Source organism: Ranitomeya imitator, chromosome 9 (genome assembly GCF_032444005.1).
Source record: "Ranitomeya imitator isolate aRanImi1 chromosome 9, aRanImi1.pri, whole genome shotgun sequence".
NCBI lineage: Eukaryota > Metazoa > Chordata > Amphibia > Anura > Dendrobatidae > Ranitomeya > Ranitomeya imitator.
In genome coordinates this window covers 8,725,856-8,749,053 of record NC_091290.1, presented here as the reverse complement: position 1 = coordinate 8,749,053, position 23,198 = coordinate 8,725,856, and the positions used below count along the sequence as shown (strand labels likewise).

At 57.7% G+C, this 23,198-nt stretch overlaps 1 protein-coding gene across 9 annotated transcripts in view; it reads right to left on the bottom strand.

Annotated features, from left to right (window-relative positions):
* The window catches only part of CKAP5 (cytoskeleton associated protein 5), a 45,141-nt gene that overhangs the window by 10,450 nt on the left and 11,493 nt on the right, over positions 1–23,198 (bottom strand). For 6 of the 9 annotated variants that reach the window (XM_069738921.1, XM_069738923.1, XM_069738924.1 and 3 more), the window contains exons 2-26: positions 11,689–11,778; positions 10,527–10,720; positions 10,109–10,315; positions 9,857–10,028; positions 9,143–9,269; positions 8,958–9,061; positions 8,752–8,865; positions 8,568–8,672; positions 6,892–6,981; positions 6,233–6,397; positions 6,013–6,141; positions 5,624–5,806; positions 5,446–5,550; positions 5,257–5,367; positions 5,008–5,100; positions 4,724–4,909; positions 4,557–4,651; positions 4,403–4,460; positions 4,206–4,331; positions 1,679–1,818; positions 1,409–1,583; positions 1,224–1,337; positions 748–876; positions 470–664; positions 227–362 (exon numbers count right to left, since the gene is read on the bottom strand). In XM_069738921.1, the coding sequence (XP_069595022.1) occupies positions 227–362; positions 470–664; positions 748–876; positions 1,224–1,337; positions 1,409–1,583; positions 1,679–1,818; positions 4,206–4,331; positions 4,403–4,460; positions 4,557–4,651; positions 4,724–4,909; positions 5,008–5,100; positions 5,257–5,367; positions 5,446–5,550; positions 5,624–5,806; positions 6,013–6,141; positions 6,233–6,397; positions 6,892–6,981; positions 8,568–8,672; positions 8,752–8,865; positions 8,958–9,061; positions 9,143–9,269; positions 9,857–10,028; positions 10,109–10,315; positions 10,527–10,720; positions 11,689–11,745 (3,310 nt within the window). In that variant the 5' untranslated portion in view covers positions 11,746–11,778. Of the gene's footprint in view, positions 1–226; positions 363–469; positions 665–747; positions 877–1,223; positions 1,338–1,408; positions 1,584–1,678; positions 1,819–4,205; positions 4,332–4,402; positions 4,461–4,556; positions 4,652–4,723; positions 4,910–5,007; positions 5,101–5,256; positions 5,368–5,445; positions 5,551–5,623; positions 5,807–6,012; positions 6,142–6,232; positions 6,398–6,891; positions 6,982–8,567; positions 8,673–8,751; positions 8,866–8,957; positions 9,062–9,142; positions 9,270–9,856; positions 10,029–10,108; positions 10,316–10,526; positions 10,721–11,688; positions 11,779–19,396; positions 19,545–23,198 lie in introns of those variants that run through there. The other 3 variants (XM_069738927.1, XM_069738929.1, XM_069738922.1) reach the window with 2 other exon arrangements.

The window sequence follows — 23,198 nt, the reverse complement described above, 5'->3', positions numbered from 1 at the left end:
TAAGATTGTTCTGGGCAGATCATCGCCCCGTGTAACGGGACCAGAGCAGCCACCGTCCTGTGTAATGGGACCAGAGCAGCCAAGAACAATGGCGGCCTGTGTGCACCGATCTATTAGTGACCTTTCTGTGCACCGATGAAGCACGGCTCATGTAAAGAGCACCGACCAGTGTAAATGCTCACCAGCCCAATATATGCGTCACTGAAGGTGGTCCCGACATACGTACCAGCCACAGAGGCAGGAGCGGCCGCTGACGCTGGGGCTGGTTTGGAGGAAACCTTGCCTGGTGGTGGAGCTGGCTTAGCCGGCATGCTGGTTTTAGCCTTTTCCAGTAAAGCCATGACCTGGTCCTTCGATGCCGGCTAATGATAGAGAACAGCGTGAGACTAGTAATGTGCTGGAGAATCATTGGCGAACTATCGAGGTCAGCAAGCTCGCCAATCACATGTCTGTGAATCGGGGGTCTCACCTTGAGTTTTCCTGTCGCCTTTGACATCTTCTCGAACCCAATATGCATCATGAACGTGGGCAGAGCCTCCTGCGCTTTCTTCCGCACATCACAGTTCCGGTCTTCCAGGCAGGCGTAGAGGTACGGGACGCAGAGCTGCAGATCGGAGGGGACGGCGCGGAGGGTGGGCAGCTTCTCTGCCAGCCAGCCAAGGATCTATGAAGAAGCATAGTCTCTTAGCATCAAGGTGATCGCTACAGAGAAGGTGGCAGAAACGGAAAACGGCCATAAAGCGTTACCTCTTGTCTTAGGAAAGGGTTTTCTTTTTTCAGCTCCTCGGACAGATCTTCCCCTTCTAACCATTCCTTCATAGTGGTCTGCTCCACCCAAGAGTTTAGTGTTACCAGCGCTGCCGCTCTGACATTTGCCTTAATGAGGAGAGGAGAAATTTAAAAAAAAAAAAAAAAAAACCTTCAAGTAATGATGGCGAACGATCATGCATGTGTGATCAGCACTTTGCATTGCTGTGCGGCAGGCCATCAATTTAAATGGGGCCCTTAAGATTCGAAAAATATCTGCTTTCCTCCAAGAACAGGTCCACACTTACACAATGGTTAAGTTTGGAACAGCAGCTCCGCTCTCGTCACAGCATTGAGCAGCAAAACCCCTGAAAAGGTGCAGTGGATGATGGCGCATGTGAAAGCAGCCATGTTTGCCAGCCCCTTTAAAATTGGTGCAAAATGCAAGGTTTACCCGTATTACATGGGGCGCTCACCTTGCTGTCCCCCAGGACGGTTATAATGGCCATCCCCAAGTTCTTCACATGCTGCTTAATACTGGGACCCATGGCGGAGGCGAGCTGCTGCAAGATGCCCAACGTCTGCTGAACCTGAGAAAGAAAGTCCGATAAGGAAAACCGCACAGGTTATAGGAACAACATAACATGGCGACATTACATACCAGGATCTTATTGGAGTCATTCAGACGAGCCTTCAGGGCACTTGGAAGTTCTCCGATGTTGGGAAGGATGAACTTGGCCTCGTTCAGGATCGTAGTCACTTCATCTAGACCTTCCTTGCGGATTTTCCAGTTCTTGTCTCCGATCTTGGACACGAGGTCAGAACTGATTTTATCACTAGAGGGAAGATACACGTGGTTATAAATGCGTCACCCAAATGTACAAGCACTCGACGCGTTTCACAACCTGACAGAGCGAGGGTAACCAATCACCTGATCTCAGCCCGTGGCAGAAGATCCATGACGTCAGCAGGAGCGTCGTCCTCCTGGTCCTCACCCTCATCATCTCCTCCTCCTCCTGCACCAGACTTGGTAGACCCCCGGGATGATGCTGGCGGAGTCTGTCCTTTCATCTGTTCAATTGAACATTAATGATTTAAGTGTCTCAATCAAGACGGATCTGGAAAACGTTCTTGTAAGGAGCATCACAAGTTTCTGAATCATTATACATCAGATAAACCGCTCTCCTCCAAAGAGAAGAAAACTTCGAGCCACCGATAAGGCAGGGTTCACACTGCATAACGCGGTGTAACGTAGTCCGTTAACGCCGCCATTACTTTCAATGGCAGACGCATCGCTAGCGCATGCCCACAATGGGCGTGCACTAGCGATGTGCCGTCATTGAGTGACGGACGCGAGACGCGGGCTGCAGCGTTTCCGGGTCCGTCACTGCTAGCGCAGATGGAGCTAGCAGACGTCGGCACTTGCGCTAGTGCAGTCCGTTTAACGGATGTGTCCGTTTAATGTAACGGACTGCACTAACGCAGTGTGAACTTAGCCTAAGGAGCTACTGAGAAGTAAACGTCTGGCCCTGACACATGACTAAAGGCCGCCATACACCTAGATGAAAATTGACCAAAGCACAGATTTCAGAACAAAAGGCAGAAGGTCTGAATGGGCACCCAAGTCTCCAGATGATGGACAAGGATTTAGACTCCCAACTCCTGATACTCTGGTTTTCAGAGCGGGAAGTGGAGATAACGGACGCCGAGGCACCAGAGAGCCTGGGGACGAGCTACGGACGCGCTTCCTAGATGGCCCCTGCAGGCTGAAGATTCCGCAGCCATAGGGGAGACATCCTGAATAGGCGGATTAGCGGTCCTGCTCCTGGTTGGATCCTGGAGGGACTGAATAGCGTTAGTCAAAGAAGCCATAGATTGCAAAAGTGACAAAGCTCACTCAGGGGGACTGGTCACCGCAGGCTCGATTGCGGCGGGGGGCTCCTGAGCGCATTTAGGGTCACAAGCATTACAGAGCGGAGCGGTATGCCCGCTTGGTAGCGCAGTCTGACAGGAGGTGCAAGAAGTGAAGAACACCGTGTTTTTGCAGATTTTTTTGGAGGGTTTAAGCAGAGACATGTTGTGCTGCTAACCTCCGTGCAGGGCTGATGTGGGGCACTTGTGCAGCTAATAAAGCGGAGCACTGTGTGCAGGAGTAGGAGGGCCTGTGTCAGTGTGCAGCGCACCCACCCAGGTCCTGTCGCAGCGCTGTGACCGGGAGGAGAGGTGCAGCCTGGCGTCCAGAAATCCCCGGTATCCAAGATGGGCGCCGAGAGTATGTGGAGCGCTTCTCGCACTGTGCGAGAAGCGCTAAACTGGTGGGCGGGGCCTCACACGCGTAGCCGCGGCCTAGCTGGGGTGTAAATTAGTGGTGCCCGGCCGCACCCAAACCCCCCTCCCACCCCCGCCAGACTCACCGCTTGTGGTCCTCTTCTGGTGAGGTATGGGGAGGGGGAGGGGACGGGGGGGGGGGGGGGGTTGCAGTCAACTTCAATCCGCCGCCTTTTTGATGAGGGGGTGGAGAGGGACTGGGACGCTCCATGCAGCACCGCTGTTCTTCAGTGATGGTGCAGAGGGAGGGCGGCCGGACTGTGCTAAAGGGAAGGTGGCCTCTGTGTATCTTAAGGGTTCCCTCCCCTAGGATTTCACAGGGCATGTCCACGGCCGAACATCCCACGTCGCAGGAGAGGGTATGGTGAGTAAACTCGCCGTGCTCGCCTGTTGATGTTTTGGGGGAGATCGGCCCCCTTTAAAGGGTCCATCACCCCATCATCCTCTTGCTCAAAGTTAAAAATAAAATACAAAAATAAAAGTAAGAACGTATGGAGAAAAACAGACGCAGTGTTCCTCCTACGGATACTAAGCAAGAACTGGTATTATCCGGAGCCAGTGGGCGGTGTATACTGCAGAGGAGCTAACCCTTTCTGTATTTACTCAGTGTCAGCCTCCTAGTGGCAGCAGCATACACCCACGGTCCTGTGTCGCCCAATGTGGCGATGGAGAAAACCGTAGTAGTCAGCCGACCATTTGTGGCCAACGTAAAGCAGCCGAACCAGAGACCTCCGGACTGCAGACTGCACAGTTGGGAGTTGCTGCTCCTCTCCGGACAGTAGCTGCCGGCTGACTGCTCTTGCAAGGTACCGGGGTTTTCTTGCAGAGATGCATCTGGTGTAGGACGTCCTTGGTCACAGCCACATGGGACCCATTTGTGGTGATCTTCTGCAGACTTAATCAAGGGTGAAATTGGAGCTGAATATCTGCAGCATAAAGTGACAGGATGCACGAGGAGAGTGTCGAGCCGGCACTTTACTCTGCAGCTTCTCCTGCTCATCCCCAACATAGACTGCAAGAAGCAGAGGATGATGAAGGACGCCAACACCAGCTGGGGAGCTTAATCCTCCCTGCGGGTCACATGACCCAAGACGCAGAACTAAACCCCCCAAAGAAAAGAACCCACTCACCTTCTCAAACTCTGCGTCAATCTGAGAGAGGAGCGCCGGCTTTTCTTCTTCAAAAAACATTCTGAGCGGAGCTCCCATGTACAAGAACATGACGCCCAGCAGCGTGATGGCGGAGGTCCTGATCGCCTACGATCACATGTCAGGGTTAGGGGCGCGCGCATCGGTACAACAGCCAAAGTCAACGGCACAAAACTTACGGGGTTTGTGGCAGCGAGTGCGGTCTTCACATTGCTGATGAAGGCCTTGACGTTCAGCCTGAAAAAGCACAAAGACCAAGTCTGATCAGATCTCTACATGTCGGCGCTGACCCTTCTCCCAAATCTGCACAACGGAAGGTAAAACAAGACTTACCCTGTAAAACCAAACTCTTTGATCGCATTTGACAGCCAGTTCAGGGTTTCTGATTGGTTCTTAGGATTTTTCTGTGCAAAAGCCAGAGAGACGACCTAGAAATGCACAAAGCAGTGATGAGACTGCAGCTCGGGGCCCAGCGACAGACATCCCCACCAGCCCCTCACCTGCTCTGCTGTCCAGGGCAGCATGCAGGCCTCCGCGATCGCACTCAGAGCTTCCTTGGCATTTCCTCCACATTTTACATCTCCAACTTTGTCGACAAGTCCGTCAAGGACCACATTGGCGGAGGTTTTTGAAAAGTTTCCTTTTTGCGCAATGAGCGCCACAATGTGCAACTTCATCTGCATGACCTAGGGGCGTACATACTTGTTACACGGCAAAACCATCCACACTGCATGATCAGTGATTGCAGCAAGCGAGTCCACGAGGGGGTGAATGAGCGACTTACTTGGAAGTTGGTTTCTTTAAAACCTGGTTTCTTGGCCAACATTTTGACCAGTGCTTGGCAAGGAATTTCGCTCCTTTCCATTGTTTCAACAGCCTAAAAAAGGAAGAAAACCTCGTATGTACATCAAAAAGGATCACAGACTGCAGCGACACCACAAACCCCCTGCTCTTCAGGATGACAGCGACTCGGCCCCATCACACCCTTCTATTCTACCCTCTCCCATCCCGCCATTATGGGATGGTCGCTTACATTCTGGAACTCCTCCATGCTTGCCAATCTCTCCTTCCAGTTGCCACTGTCCAGCTGCTGCATGCAAGATGCAGGGAGAACCGCAGCCGCCTTCTCTTCACAGGCCTCGGGCTACAAGAAGATTGACGGCTTAGACGTGGCAAACCCCAGGACAGTACCCGTTATACCAGGAGCTTCCATGATACCCACCGAGAGCTCCTGTTCAAACACCTCCCTGGCATCTGCAGCCTTCTTTCCCTTGGAAGCGCCGGCCCCCGACGCCGGGGCTTTACCCTTCTTCACAGGACCTCCAGCCTATAAAATAATGAACTGTTACAAGACCGTACCCTGGTGCCCCAGCTGCTGCAGGCCTGGTGAGGTTACATGCCTTGGAGGGTGCTGGCTTTTTCGAGGCCATTCCAGGTTTGGCCGCCTCCTTTGCTTCATTCGCTGCACTCGGTGGAGGCGCTGCTTTCCCGGGAGCTGAAGTAGTCGCTTTGGCTTCTTTCTTCTCTCCAGATCCGGCCTTCTTGCCACCAGCTAGTTCCACCTTGTCGGCACACTCTTTGATCTGGGTATAGGGGTGGGGGTTGGGGAGAGCAATTTTTTAAATACCAAGATTAATATTCTGCAATCCTGTAATTTTGCAGTAAGTCAGAGGAAAGCTGCCAACACGTCACCATATCCATAGAACCCCATTCACACCACCACTATCCAGGTGCAGCTGTAATATGGGAGCGACAGACGCCACCAAACACCTTTATTACAGCAACCTACCCGATCAAGCTTCAGCTTGTCCACTTCGCTAAGGAATGGGTTAACCGCTTTCTCCCCAACAACTTTTTGCGCAGTACCCAGGGCCTCAAAGGCGGCATCTCTGACTTCAGGGGCAGAGTCGTTGATTTGCTGTGGAGCGACCAGACGAGGAAATCATTTTTATGCTCCCAATTTAAAAGCATAAATAATTCTGTAGACCATGCAGAGTTAGGACTGTCACCTTCAGGAGCGCCGCGCAGAATGGCTTCAGTAAACTTTTGGGCAGGGTGGAGGGCGTGCAGTGGCGGAAGCTTCTGGCCAGGAACAGAGACGTCTGCTGCTTTATGGTTGGGTTCTTGTTATCCATGACAGCGAGGACGTCTTCACTTATGTTCTGTAGCGTGGTCTGAGAGGAGAAGGTGTCAGACGTGAACATTAGTACAATCTGGACCCTTGTAGTTGGGACATCATTGTAGAATGACTCTTCCATACACTCAATAGGTGATAAGACCCCCCTGCCCAACACTGGGACCACCAGCCAAGACAAGGAGGTTCTGTGCCCAACTTTCATGCCCAGCAACCATTGTATTGTGGACAATGGATAGCAGGGGTGTCAAACGTCATTCCTCGAGGGCTGCAAACAGGTCATGTTTTCAGGATTTCCTTGTACTGCACAGATAATTTAATCAACTACACAAATAATGAGTTGGTGATTAAGTTATCACCTGTGCAGTACAAGGAAATCCTGAAAACATGACCTGTTTGCAGCCCTCGAGGAATGCAGTTTGACACCCCTGATGAATAGGACACATCATATATGTCAGCGACACAGGACCTCCATTCCCTTGATTGTGGGGGTCCCGGCGTTCAGATACACATCCCCCGGCCATGATCACTTACCGTGAGAAATATGGCGTCTATGGCCTCCTGTAGGGCTTGTACTACTTGTGGCTTCTTTTCCTTAAACTTCTCCAATATAGTTGGCACAACCTTGGAAAGAAAGAAAGAAAATATTAAAAATTTAATAAAAACGACTCAAAATGAATCCGTGCGGAAGAATTGACCTGTTCGTGGACTAGGACGTGAATGCTCAGTGGTGGCACAGGACCTGGCACCGCGACGGTCTGGAGGTTTATAGTGGGCGACCCCCTTTACCCATCAATTGTAAGATGGAAAATGCCTAAGACATTACAGTATATATTACAAGTGTAACGAGGGGCAGACGAAGCCCCACAATACGGCTCAGATGTCGCCACTACACCCCAAATCAGACGTTCATTTCTACCTGGAGCTTTTGCTCCTACAGACCTCTGTACTCACCGGAAAGAGGAGAATCTCCCATGGAGCAATGCTGTAACCAGATATCTTCTGGGGGACAGGTAACTATTCTGCATGTCCAAGTCCCAGTTACATTAAGGGGTTAAACATGAATCACTTTACATCTCATTGTAAGGGGACCTAATGGCCCACGACCAGTGATGGGCGAACCTGTGGATGTTCGGGTTTGACAAAAAAAAAAATAAAAAAAAAAAGTTTGGTTCGGACACCAGAACGGTACCCAAACCTGGACGGACCCCATTCAGATGAATAAGGGCCAAAACCAAACATCCGATATTTCCAACGCTGTCATCTGTTTAACAGCGTGAGAAACACTGGCTCTGATTGGCAGTAAGAACGCCGCGGTTCCCACGCCGTCAGGTGATAATCACGCTCCGGTCTGATCTGGCTGGCGAGGACAGTCACCGCATCACTGACACGACTGCTCTCCAAATCATCGTGGGACAAAGACATGAATGGATTATCAGACAGGTGACGAATATGGAGTTTTTATTTTTTGGTCTTTTACAGTGGGACATGGGCATCAATGGATTATGGGTGGAAAGGTGAGCATAAAGTTTGCTTTTTATTTTTAGTGAATGGGTAAAAGATGGTGGGGAGTTTGTATTTAAAACAAAAGAATGCAAGTAAAAAGGCAAAGTGCCAAAATTATTGCATCTAAAGGAGGGGAACCCACGCCATTATTTTTTATTTTTTTACATATTTACTGCACAGGTACCGGCTGATGAATACACTCATCAGATTTGCTGCCATCAGTGAGAGCAGGTGTAGGAGGATGAGAGTAGTACTCATCAGCCGACGCCTGTGACCAGTGGTAACCCTTTTCCCGCTGGGCACAGCTGCTGGCTGAGTATAAGAACCGCAGCGTTCTGACTAGCGATAATGAACTTGCCGCTGATCAGAGCCGCCGGTGTTTCTCCCACTGTCACACAGATGACCGTGTGGGAAACACCAGATATTCGGGCTGCGGAACCCCAACAGTAACAAGCACTTCCTGGAGAAGTCACTGTTTGGGGGTCTGTGCACGGACCCCGAACTTCACTGTTCGGCGATCACTACCCACGGCCGTTCCACAGACAACATACAAAGCCTGCAATGAGTTTTGAATGTGTCAGTCAGTAGTAGAAGTTTAACAAGCCGGGTAATACAGTAGTCACAGGGTGTGGACCACAACCAGCGTCTGCACCAGAAATACAATGCCGAGCACACTGAGTCACCGGCAAGCAAACCGCACTCACATGGCCGGCGTAGGAGCCAAACTTCTTCCTGAGGCCCGCGGCTAGCCCGGCCAGGCATTTGGCAGCCAGGGCTACGAGCATCACATTGGTGTCTTTACCAATCACCTGGAATAAAAATATATTGTTATTATTTAATGCCTTGAGACGTTGTCAGGTTCAGATACGAGCTCGCGACACCATTTACCTTCTTCAGAGCCCTCACTAGATCGCCGTAGTCCCCAGCCTCAAGTTTGGGGTTTTTCACCAGGATCTCCACGGCTTCCAGAGCCTCCTTTCTTTCCTGCCACTTTTTGGCCTCCTATTACATAATGCACCAAATACATCAGAACTTCACATCAGAGAGATGATCAGATCTTACAGATGTCATCCAGAGGATCGTCCATCGCTTACAATTTTATCATAGAAATCTTTCGGCAGCTTTGCGAGAATTTCGACAGCTTCAAGCAGCTCATAAGCGTCCACCTGCGGCACGACTTCATCTTCACCTTCCTCTCCTGAGAAGAGACCCCAGTGATCAGTAACGGTACAGAGATGAGACGCCGTCATTTATCATCCATGGGATTTACAGGACCCACCTTCAGCATCGCCGCTCGCTTGCTGCTGCTCAAACTTCGCCTTCAGGTCCTGCTGCGAGCGCAGGAAGCGCGTCTGTTTAGGAGCGGACAACGGCATCTTCACCCATTCCTCCTCTAGTTCTTTAAGCTGCAAAAGTAAAAAAAAAAAATAATTACAATAAAATGGACAATAACAAAGAAGCAAAATATTACCTTGGGGCGAGAATACCCTAAAGCAGGGGTGTCAAACTGCATTCCTCGAGGGCCTCAGACCATGCGTGTTTTCAAGATTTCCTTTGCATTACACAAGGTGCTGGAATCATTATGTGCAGGTGATTAAATTATCACCTGTGCAATACAAGGAAATCCTGAAAACATGACCTGTTTGCGGCCCTCGAGGAATGCAGTTTGACACCTTTGCCCTAAAGGAATCAGGTGGCCTATAACTTGGACGAGGACTGCAACGCAAAGCTCGGACTGACCGTCTGGAAATACGTGCTGTCAGTGTCGGGTGACGGCCAGTCCAAGCATTGCAACCCTCGTCCGAGTTACCATCCGCCCACCTCTTCCCTACAGCATATTCATGAGCAAGCGGTATTCTAGGGTGAAAGTAAAACCGATGAAAGCAGCCATCAAGCAGCCATTGCTTTGGTCCGAGGAAGTGAAGTCCTTGTGGACGGTAAATACAGTAGCTTAAATCCTTTTATAAACCCCTGGATAAAGTGCGCGTCTCACCTGCACGGGATTGATATTCTGCAGGGGCGGCCGCAGAGCATCTCTGATCCAGCGGAAGATCTCCACAGCGAGCAGCTTGGCTTCATCTCGCACCGCCTTCTCTCGGGACTCGAAAAGTTTTGGCAACACTTTAATGATTGGCTTCAGGGACATGATTTTTGATCCGAACTCACTGTGAAGACAAGACATGACCTAAGAGTGCGGAGTAGTACGACGAAGGATTGGTACACGGCGCAGTCAGCGAGGGCCCACCTCAGCGCTCTCCGCAGGGTCTCCACGCAGGCCACCACAATCTTGGGGTTCTTGTTGTCCAGGCCTTTCAGCAGCTCCTCCTGCACCGCTTCCCCCTTCTCAATTTCTATGTACATCAAGCAGATGTCGGACCCCAGCTCCTTCGCTCTGGCTTTTGGCTGATTAAATACTTTGTTCACCACTCCCGACACCACCTCCCCCGTGGTCCTAAAAACAGGAGCTTACATTAGAAAACACCGACACTGTATAATATAAAAAAAAACCCACACACACCATCAATGTATGAGGCAGAGTCTCACAGCGGACGAATTATCTCATCCATATTTTGGCCACAAGTCCCAGCCCGTCGGCAGGTGGCCGCCATCAGGGCAGGTGGCCGCCATCAGGTCGTGTGAATGGGACATATGAGGCCACTTACTTTCCCGCGACGTGTGCACTTTCGATGTACACCAGCGCAGCCTCCAGGCCTTTTAACTGAGCGACTGCGTTGGATTCGGTGACGAACTTCTTGATTAATCCCAGATATTTGGACCACTCCGGGCTCTTCTCATCCACGATCTTTTGGAACAGCTTCATCGCTTCTTCGTAGCCATTTAATCTGGCTTTCCACACCTGCGGAAAAGGCAACCAACAATCAAGTGGCCATGAACTGCGTTCCATCACCGTCATGCATAGCTCGGGGTCGGTAGGAACGAGGGTTTGTGCTGGTGGGTTTCCTGTCCCATTCTCCTCATTTTTTGGGGTCAAAGCCAAGCACCATGTCTGTTTATCCCCAAAAAGTAAGTGGAGCAGATTGAGAACGTTCACCATCGCTCCCCTCCAGTCTCAGGATTGTGTGGGGTCCCGGCGGTCGGACCCCCCGGTAACCACATACTTATCTGCTCTCCTGCTGGAGAAATGGAGAGCCAAAACTTAGAATATAAATGGTAGCGAACGACCGGCCGTGGTACGCAGAGAAGAACGGGGGACACAAATGCTCTCTCCTGTGATCAGTGGGGTCCTGATCGATCATCCATATAGGACAGAGCAGCCTTTACGGCCATTAGATTCCTGAGCGGAGCCGCGCGACATCCGGGGAAAGTGATGACGGAGCGATATTCCTAGAAACGCAGGAAGAAGAGGTAAAAATAGAAGCCGAGCATCGAGCTCTTCCCACTACGGGCGAGAGGGACCAAAACAAGAAGGATCGGGCGAGAGGGACCAAAACAAGAAGGATCGGGCGAGAGGGACCAAAACAAGAAGGATCGGGCGAGAGGGACCAAAACAAGAAGGATCGGGCGAGAGGGACCAAAACAAGAAGGATCGGGCGAGAGGGACCAAAACAAGAAGGATCGGGCGAGAGGGACCAAAACAAGAAGGATCGGGCGAGAGGGACCAAAACAAGAAGGATCGGGCGAGAGGAACCAAAACAAAAAGGAGCGGGCGAGAGGAACCAAAACAAAAAGGAGCGGGCGAGAGGAACCAAAACAAAAAGGAGCGGGCGAGAGGGACCAAAACAAGAGCGCGAGACGGAGCTGCAGAGACGCCAACTCATCCAGGTCATGGCGGCATTAATATGGCGGCAGGAGGCCGGCACGTACCTTGTGTTCACATTTCTGGTCGATAGGAAGCTTGATCCACTCGCTGTCGTCCCCCATGATGGCCGGCGTCTGTCAGGGCACTAATGAGATCTGCGAGGAAGGAAAGAGGACATAGGAGTTAGCAGAACAGAACATAGGGGCGGTTTCCACTCCACAGTGGGTTAACGGGTCTGGGTGGGGGTGCGGGGCAAATGGTCATCATCCCCCTACACCCTTGTGATCGCCTGTAGAATTACAGCACATCCGCCACCAGCAGGCGGCCGCCATCCTCGCTGTACAACGCTGCAAAACACAACTACTGTGGAGCGGCTGTCAGAACGGACAATGGGGCATTGGCACGAGAGGGGCGTGTCCTACAGTCAGTACTGATTAGTCAGCAGTGTGTAGACAAGCCCCTCCCCCCAGCACTAGTAACACCCAGTTGTCATTTTATTCACAGAGTTACAGGAGTATTAGCCAGAGAAGCTGCACAAGAGGCGCTGCAGGATCTCTCACTCCTCAGTAATACAAGTCTGGAGAGGCATCGTCTACCTGAACCATAAACTTCTGTCGTCCCTCTGTTGTTCCTCCTACAAATGGGGGAAATGAATAATCCAGGACAAACTGTATGGACAACTTCTTCCATACATTTCCAACAGGAACAACGGAGGCACAATAGGGGGGGAATTTCTTTCTCACTCATGAGAATTCCCCCATCACCTGTAACCTGCAGGTAGCGACGATGGACAATGGAGGGGGGGGGATCACCCCCACACACACACAGTAGTGGGGGTCCCCCCTCCCCCCCCCCCCCCCCCAGACACTGGCATGTAACCAGCGCTCCGCCTATGGAGGAGTAGGTACGTCGTTACTGATCACCTTAAAGGGGTTGTCCAGGGATCCGATGTCGAACAACCTCAGTCAGCTGTTCAGTTTCCGTGGGGGCCAGATGTACACATGAGATGGTATACACATCCTATACACTGGTGGACATTCCCCGGATCTGCAGCTCAGTTCCTATGGAAGTGTATGGGATCTGCAGTACCAAGACCGGTCACTACACATCTCTGCGCACATCCGGCCGCAGGGGCTCCTGCCGATCATTAGGGGGCGCCAGTGCCAGACTACAACCCACCAGATATTCATGTCTGCAGGAATAGTCACAGCAAGAGGTGCAGAGTCAGCAGACACTCCGCATCCAACGCCCCCACACAGGGATTTTAGAAATCCTCAGGAAAAACATTCTAGAAGATGTGTCCACACAACTAAAAAGAAAACCAATCCACAGGACAAGTGAGCGAGTGCGCCATCTACATGGATACTGCACGGAAAAGCTGCGGACTGGACCCAGCGGACGACACGTCACCTCCAATAACATACAGGAGGAATGATGTTTGGCAAATCCATGACGTGTGAACACGCGCCAAGGGGTCAAGTCACTATAATGGATGCTGGGGGCAGCGTGGTCAGAGGGGTTAGTCTCACGACCCAAACACACATTTTAGGTAATTCAAATGCTGAAAACCTGCAGAGAAAAGCAGACTAGATCAGAGCATGCTCAGATGACACCTAAACCTCCTGCCCCTATATACACAGATATGCTCAGCTAGGCCCCAACCCAACCCCCTACATACACGCACGCTCAGCTAGGCCCCAACCCCCTACATACACGCACGCTCAGCTAGGCCCTAACCCAACCCCCTACATACACACACACTCAGCTAGGCCCAAACCCAACCCCCTACATACACGCACGCTCAGCTAGGCCCCAACCCCCTACATACACGCACGCTCAGCTAGGCCCTAACCCAACCCCCTACATACACACACACACTCAGCTAGGCCCTAACCCAACCCCCTACATACACGCACGCTCAGCTAGGCCCTAAACCAACCCCCTACATACACGCACGCTCAGCTAGGCCCTAACCCAACCCCCTACATACACGCACGCTCAGCTAAGCCCTAACCCAACCCCCTACATACACACACACTCAGCTAGGCCTTAACCCAACCCCCTACATACACACACACACTCAGCTAGGCCCTAACCCAACCCCCTACATACACGCACGCTCAGCTAGGCCCTAAACCAACCCCCTACATACACGCACGCTCAGCTAGGCCCTAACCCAACCCCCTACATACACGCACGCTCAGCTAAGCCCTAACCCAACCCCCTACATACACACACACTCAGCTAGGCCTTAACCCAACCCCCTACATACACACACACTCAGCTAGGCCCTAACCCAACCCCCTACATACACACACACTCAGCTAGGCCTTAACCCAACCCCCTACATACACACACACACTCAGCTAGGCCCTAACCCAACCCCCTACATACACACACACACTCAGCTAGGCCCTAACCCAACCCCCTACATACACACACACTCAGCTAGGCCTTAACCCAACCCCCTACATACACACACACTCAGCTAGGCCCTAACTCAACCCCCTACATACACACACACTCAGCTAGGCCTTAACCCAACCCCCTACATACACACACACACTCAGCTAGGCCCTAACCCAACCCCCTACATACACACACACACACACACTCAGCTAGGCCCTAACCCAACCCCCTACATACACACACACTCAGCTAGGCCTTAACCCAACCCCCTACATACACACACACTCAGCTAGGCCCTAACCCAACCCCCTACATACACACACACACACACACACACACTCAGCTAGGCCCTAACCCAACCCCCTACATACACACACACACTCAGCTAGGCCCTAACCCAACCCCCTACATACACGCACGCTCAGCTAGGCCCTAACCCAACCCCCTACATACACGCACGCTCAGCTAGGCCCTAACCCAACCCCCTACATACACACACACTCAGCTAGGCCTTAACCCAACCCCCTACATACACACACACTCAGCTAGGCCCTAACCCAACCCCCTACATACACACACACACTCAGCTAGGCCCTAACCCAACCCCCTACATACACACACACACTCAGCTAGGCCCCAACCCCCTACATACACACACGCTCAGCTAGGCCCTAACCCAACCCCCTACATACACGCACGCTCAGCTAGGCCCTAACCCAACCCCCTATATACACGCACGCTCAGCTAGGCCCTAACCCAACCCCCTATATACACACACGCTCAGCTAGGCCCTAACCCAACCCCCTATATACACGCACGCTCAGCTAGGCCCTAACCCAACCCCCTATACACACGCACGCTCAGCTAGGACCTTCCACAACCCCTATATACACGCACGCTCAGCTAGGCCCTTCCACAACCCCTATATACACGCACGCTCAGCTGTCACCCGGGACTCCTGGTATAGCTGCCACTTCACCTTTAGTGATCTATAATTCCTGGCAGAAAAACCAGGACTGAACGTCAATTTGAACTTCAATAGATTTCTCCTTTTAAGAAAAGAAAAGAAAAAAAAAAAAAAGACGTCCACATTTGTTGCAGAGGTTCAGAGAGGGTTAGAAAGAAAAAAAAAAAAAAAGAAAAGAACTGCAACAATTACGCACCCCCAGCACTCCAGATCCACACACAGCTCATGTTTCTGCAGCTATTAAGTCTTGTTTAAGGGACAAGTGACCGCTGCAGCTAGTCACTGGGGGACAGATAGGATCAGAGCGGGAGCAAAGAGGAACATCAACTCTAGATTATGAGAAGTGGTCATTCCTTACTGCAAAAATGAAGAGGATTTAGGGACCGTCGGCCCCCTGCCTCTAGGCGACTGCAGTGATCTCTCGTTATCTCATGATAAAGTGGTAATGAGGACAAAGAGCTAATGTCGCCCTGATGTGCTGATTAATAAGAGCCGACTGCTGGTTTTATAACAGTGTGGTTACCCCCTCCCCGTAATGGACACCAGGTCACAAAAAAAATAAAAAAATAATACAAAAAAAAAAAAAAAAATTGTGTTAAGCAAGAGGCTCCCGAAACAAAAAACATTCAAGCTTAGAGTCCACGGCCAGAAGCTCCCCAGATCTCAGCGGAGCGCAGAGGACCGAGGGGCAGGGAGCGCAGAGGACCGAGGGGCAGGGAGCGCAGAGGACCGAGGGGCAGGGAGCGCAGAGGACCGAGGGGCAGGGAGCGCAGAGGACCGAGGGGCAGGGAGCGCAGAGGACCGAGGGGCAGGGAGCGCAGAGGACCGAGGGGCAGGGAGCGCAGAGGACCGAGGGGCAGGGAGCGCAGAGGACCGAGGGGCAGGGAGCGCAGAGGACCGAGGGGCAGGGAGCGCAGAGGACCGAGGGGCAGGGAGCGCAGAGGACCGAGGGGCAGGGAGCGCAGAGGACCGAGGGGCAGGGAGCGCAGAGGACCGAGGGGCAGGGAGCGCAGAGGACCGAGGGGCAGGGAGCGCAGAGGACCGAGGGGCAGGGAGCGCAGAGGACCGAGGGGCAGGGAGCGCAGAGGACCGAGGGGCAGGGAGCGCAGAGGACCGAGGGGCAGGGAGCGCAGAGGACCGAGGGGCAGGGAGCGCAGAGGACCGAGGGGCAGGGAGCGCAGAGGACCGAGGGGCAGGGAGCGCAGAGGACCGAGGGGCAGGGAGCGCAGAGGACCGAGGGGCAGGGAGCGCAGAGGACCGAGGGGCAGGGAGCGCAGAGGACCGAGGGGCAGGGAGCGCAGAGGACCGAGGGGCAGGGAGCGCAGAGGACCGAGGGGCAGGGAGCGCAGAGGACCGAGGGGCAGGGAGCGCAGAGGACCGAGGGGCAGGGAGCGCAGAGGACCGAGGGGCAGGGAGCGCAGAGGACCGAGGGGCAGGGAGCGCAGAGGACCGAGGGGCAGGGAGCGCAGAGGACCGAGGGGCAGGGAGCGCAGAGGACCGAGGGGCAGGGAGCGCAGAGGACCGAGGGGCAGGGAGCGCAGAGGACCGAGGGGCAGGGAGCGCAGAGGACCGAGGGGCAGGGAGCGCAGAGGACCGAGGGGCAGGGAGCGCAGAGGACCGAGGGGCAGGGAGCGCAGAGGACCGAGGGGCAGGGAGCGCAGAGGACCGAGGGGCAGGGAGCGCAGAGGACCGAGGGGCAGGGAGCGCAGAGGACCGAGGGGCAGGGAGCGCAGAGGACCGAGGGGCAGGGAGCGCAGAGGACCGAGGGGCAGGGAGCGCAGAGGACCGAGGGGCAGGGAGCGCAGAGGACCGAGGGGCAGGGAGCGCAGAGGACCGAGGGGCAGGGAGCGCAGAGGACCGAGGGGCAGGGAGCGCAGAGGACCGAGGGGCAGGGAGCGCAGAGGACCGAGGGGCAGGGAGCGCAGAGGACCGAGGGGCAGGGAGCGCAGAGGACCGAGGGGCAGGGAGCGCAGAGGACAGAGGGGCAGGGAGCGCAGAGGACCGAGGGGCAGGGAGCGCAGAGGACCGAGGGGCAGGGAGCGCAGAGGACCGAGGGGCAGGGAGCGCAGAGGACCGAGGGGCAGGGAGCGCAGAGGACCGAGGGGCAGGGAGCGCAGAGGACCGAGGGGCAGGGAGCGCAGAGGACCGAGGGGCAGGGAGCGCAGAGGACCGAGGGGCAGGGAGCACGGATTTTGCAATTTAAAAAAAAAAAAAAAAAAACAACTTCTGAAATGTTTATAATTGCCCGTCAGTAACCGTAGAAACTAAAAGAGCGAAAAACTGCACTGGATACACAGCTCAGAGCCACATAATGCCCGGAGCAGGCGCTGCCACCAATCAGCCCCAACGCTACAGTCTGCAGGGACCTGGCGGCACAACTGTAACTACCGAGGGGAGCTCCAGTCTGGCTACAGGGGGAACCTCTAGAGAACGCTAATCCCCCCCCCATCTAGGCTGCGGAGATCTACATAATGTGGCCGGATGCATTAGTCTTATCGACCGTCCGCCTGTGCGGTGTACACAGCACGGTGCCGTATACAACATGCGGAAGATTCTGCTCCCAGAGGCTCCTGCCGAATAAATAATGAAGGAAAAAAAGACAGAACTAAACGGATGTAACGTCATCCATGGGACTAGAACAATTCCTGCTGCTCCAAAAATACACACACGGTGCCCCCCGCCTGCCCCCCCCACATACACGCACGCTCCCCTCCTGCTCCCCCACATACACGCACGCTCCCCTCCTGCCCCCCCCCACATACACGCGCACGCTCCCCTCCTGCCCCCCCACATACACGCACGCTCCCCTCCTGCCCCCCCCACATACACGCACGCTCCCCTCCTGCCCCCCCCCCCACATACACGCACGCTCCCCTCCTGCCCCCCCCACATACACGCTCCACTCCTGCCCCCAGACACACGCTGCCCACCCCCTCATACACGCATGCATCCCACCCCCTCATACACACCCCTCTCCCTCCTGCCCCCCCACATACACGCACGCTCCCCTCCTGCCCCCCCCCCACATATACGCACGCTCCCCTCCTGCCCCCCCCACATACACGCACGCTCCCCTCCTGCCCCCCCCCCCACATACACGCACGCTCCCCTCCTGCCCCCCCCACATACACGCACGCTCCCCTCCTGCCCCCCCACATACACGCACGCTCCCCTCCTGCCCCCCCCCACATACACGCACGCTCCCCTCCTGCCCCCCCCACATACACGCACGCTCCCCTCCTGCCCCCCCCCACATACACGCACGCTCCCCCCCCACATACACGCACGCTCCCCCCCCCCACATACACGCACGCTCCCCCCCCCCACATACACGCACGCTCCCTCCCACATACACGCACGCTCCCTCCCCCCCACATACACGCACGCTCCCCCCCCACACATACACGCACGCTCCCCCCCACACACATACACGCACGCTCCCCCCCACATACACGCACGCTCCCCCCCCCCCACATACACGCACGCTCCCCTCCTGCCCCCCCCCACATACACGCACGCTCCCCTCCTGCCCCCCCCACATACACGCACGCTCCCCCCCCACATACACGCACGCTCCCCTCCTGCCCCCCCCCACATACACGCACGCTCCCCCCCCCCACATACACGCACGCTCCCCTCCTGCCCCCCCCCCACATACACGCACGCTCCCCCCCCATACACGCACGCTCCCCCCCCACATACACGCACGCTCCCCTCCTGCCCCCCCCCACATACACGCACGCTCCCCCCCATACACGCACGCTCCCCCCCACATACACGCACGCTCCCCCCCCACATACACGCACGCTCCCCCCCCACATACACGCACGCTCCCCTCCTGCCCCCCCCATACACGCACGCTCCCCCCCCCCCACATACACGCACGCTCCCCCCCCCCACATACACGCACGCTCCCCCCCCCCACATACACGCACGCTCCCCCCCCCCACATACACGCACGCTCCCCCCCCCCACATACACGCACGCTCCCCCCCCCCCACATACACGCACGCTCCCCCCCCCCCACATACACGCACGCTCCCCCCCCCCCACATACACGCACGCTCCCCCCCCCCCCACATACACGCACGCTCCCCCCCCCCCCCACATACACGCACGCTCCCCCCCCCCCACATACACGCACGCTCCCCCCCCCCCACATACACGCACGCTCCCCCCCCCCCACATACACGCACGCTCCCCCCCCCCCACATACACGCACGCTCCCCCCCCCCCACATACACGCACGCTCCCCCCCCCCCACATACACGCACGCTCCCCCCCCCCCCCACATACACGCACGCTCCCCCCCCCTCATACACGCAGGTCTGAGGCGGCGGAGGATGGACGGCTGTCAGGTGACGGCTACAGGAGCCTTCATCTCCGGCACCACTGACCTCCGCATCCACGGTACAGCCCCGTCCTCCTGGGAGCAGCTCACCCCGCAGGTTCACGGCTCCGGCCCGTTACCTGCAGCGGCTCCTCACACTGAGCTCAGCGGCGGCGCCGGCCCGGGATCACGGCGGCTATGACGTCACTCAGACCGGAGCCAGCCCCTTCCGGCGCCGCCAGCCAATCACAACAGCGCGGTGCCAACCTCAGCATCAGTGCCCGCCCACAGCAGCCCAGCCAGCGGCACGCCCACCAGACACACTGCCCCTCCGGAGACATCGCGCCCACCAGACACACTGCCCCTCCGGAGACATCGCGCCCACCAGAGACACTGCCCCTCCGGAGACATCGCGCCCACCAGACACACTGCCCCTCCGGAGACATCGCGCCCACCAGACACACTGCCCCTCCGGAGACATCGCGCCCACCAGAGACACTGCCCCTCCGGGCCGGAAACATCGCGCCCACCAGAGACACTGCCCCTCCGGAGACATCGCGCCCACCAGAGACACTGCCCCTCCGGGCCGGAAACATCGCGCCCACCAGAGACACTGCCCCTCCGGGCCGGAGACATCGCGCCCACCAGAGACACTGCCCCTCCGGGCCGGAAACATCGCGCCCACCAGAGACACTGCCCCTCCGGGCCGGAAACATCGCGCCCACCAGAGACACTGCCCCTCCGGGCCGGGGACATCGCGCCCACCAGACACACTGCCCCTCCGGAGACATCGCGCCCACCAGACACACTGCCCCTCCGGAGACATCGCGCCCACCAGACACACTGCCCCTCCGGAGACATCGCGCCCACCAGACACACTGCCCCTCCGGAGACATCGCGCCCACCAGACACACTGCCCCTCCGGAGACATCGCGCCCACCAGAGACACTGCCCCTCCGGGCCGGAAACATCGCGCCCACCAGAGACACTGCCCCTCCGGGCCGGGGACATCGCGCCCACCAGAGACACTGCCCCTCCGGGCCGGAGACATCGCGCCCACCAGAGACACTGCCCCTCCGGGCCGGGGACATCGCGCCCACCAGAGACACTGCCCCTCCGGGCCGGAGACATCGCGCCCACCAGAGACACTGCCCCTCCGGAGACATCGCGCCCACCAGAGACACTGCCCCTCCGGGCCGGGGACATCGCGCCCACCAGACACACTGTCCCTCCGGGCCGGAGACATCGCGCCCACCAGAGACACTGCCCCTCCGGGCCGGGGACATCGCGCCCACCAGAGACACTGCCCCTCCGGGCCGGAGACATCGCGCCCACCAGAGACACTGCCCCTCCGGAGACATCGCGCCCACCAGAGACACTGCCCCTCCGGGCCGGGGACATCGCGCCCACCAGAGACACTGCCCCTCCGGAGACATCGCGCCCACCAGACACTGCCCCTCCGGGCCGGAGACATCGCGCCCACCAGACACACTGCCCCTCCGGGCCGGGGACATCGCGCCCACCAGACACACTGCCCCTCCGGGCCGGAGACATCGCGCCCACCAGACACACTGCCCCTCCGGGCCGGAGACATCGCGCCCACCAGACACACTGCACCTCCGGAGACATCGCGCCCACCAGACACACTGCCCCTCCGGGCCGGAGACATCGCGCCCACCAGACACACTGCCCCTCCGGGCCGGAGACATCGCGCCCACCAGACACACTGCACCTCCGGAGACATCGCGCCCACCAGAGACACTGCCCCTCCGGGCCGGGGACATCGCGCCCACCAGAGACACTGCCCCTCCGGGCCGGGGACATCGCGCCCACCAGAGACACTGCCCCTCCGGAGACATCGCGCCCACCAGAGACACTGCCCCTCCGGAGACATCGCGCCCACCAGACACACTGCCCCTCCGGAGACATCGCGCCCACCAGACACACTGCCCCTCCGGGCCGGGGACATCGCGCCCACCAGAGACACTGCCCCTCCGGGTCGGGGACATCGCGCCCACCAGAGACACTGCCCCTCCGGGCCGGGGACATCGCGCCCACCAGAGACACTGCCCCTCCGGAGACATCGCGCCCACCAGACACACTGCCCCTCCAGAGACATCGCGCCCACCAGACACACTGCCCCTCCGGGCCGGGGACATCGCGCCCACCAGAGACACTGCCCCTCCGGAGACATCGCGCCCACCAGACACACTGCCCCTCCGGAGACATCGCGCCCACCAGACACACTGCCCCTCCGGGCCGGGGACATCGCGCCCACCAGAGACACTGCCCCTCCGGAGACATCGCGCCCACCAGACACACTGCCCCTCCGGGCCGGGGACATCGCGCCCACCAGAGACACTGCCCCTCCGGGCCGGAGACATCGCGCCCACCGGACACACTGCCCCTCCGGGCCAGAGACATCGCGCCCACCAGACACACTGCCCCTCCGGGCCGGAGACATCGCGCCCACCAGAGACACTGCCCCTCCGGAGACATCGCGCCCACCAGAGACACTGCCCCTCCGGGCCGGGGACATCGCGCCCACCAGACACACTGCCCCTCCGGGCCGGAGACATCGCGCCCACCAGACACACTGCCCCTCCGGGCCGGGGACATCGCGCCCACCAGACACACTGCCCCTCCGGGCCGGGGACATCGCGCCCACCAGAGACACTGCCCCTCCGGAGACATCGCGCCCACCAGACACACTGCCCCTCCGGGCCGGGGACATCGCGCCCACCAGAGACACTGCCCCTCCGGGCCGGAGACATCGCGCCCACCGGACACACTGCCCCTCCGGGCCAGAGACATCGCGCCCACCAGACACACTGCCCCTCCGGGCCGGAGACATCGCGCCCACCAGAGACACTGCCCCTCCGGGCCGGAGACATCGCGCCCACCGGACACACTGCCCCTCCGGGCCAGAGACATCGCGCCCACCAGACACACTGCCCCTCCGGGCCGGAGACATCGCGCCCACCAGAGACACTGCCCCTCCGGAGACATCGCGCCCACCAGAGACACTGCCCCTCCGGGCCGGGGACATCGCGCCCACCAGACACACTGCCCCTCCGGGCCGGAGACATCGCGCCCACCAGACACACTGCCCCTCCGGGCCGGGGACATCGCGCCCACCAGACACACTGCCCCTCCGGGCCGGGGACATCGCGCCCACCAGAGACACTGCCCCTCCGGAGACATCGCGCCCACCAGACACACTGCCCCTCCGGAGACATCGCGCCCACCAGACACACTGCCCCTCCGGGCCGGAGACATCGCGCCCACCAGACACACTGCCCCTCCGGGCCGGAGACATCGCGCCCACCAGACACACTGCACCTCCGGAGACATCGCGCCCACCAGAGACACTGCCCCTCCGGGCCGGGGACATCGCGCCCACCAGAGACACTGCCCCTCCGGGCCGGGGACATCGCGCCCACCAGAGACACTGCCCCTCCGGGCCGGGGACATCGCGCCCACCAGAGACACTGCCCCTCCGGAGACATCGCGCCCACCAGAGACACTGCCCCTCCGGAGACATCGCGCCCACCAGACACACTGCCCCTCCGGAGACATCGCGCCCACCAGACACACTGCCCCTCCGGGCCGGGGACATCGCGCCCACCAGAGACACTGCCCCTCCGGGCCGGGGACATCGCGCCCACCAGAGACACTGCCCCTCCGGGCCGGGGACATCGCGCCCACCAGAGACACTGCCCCTCCGGAGACATCGCGCCCACCAGACACTGCCCCTCCGGAGACATCGCGCCCACCAGACACACTGCCCCTCCGGGCCGGGGACATCGCGCCCACCAGAGACACTGCCCCTCCGGAGACATCGCGCCCACCAGACACACTGCCCCTCC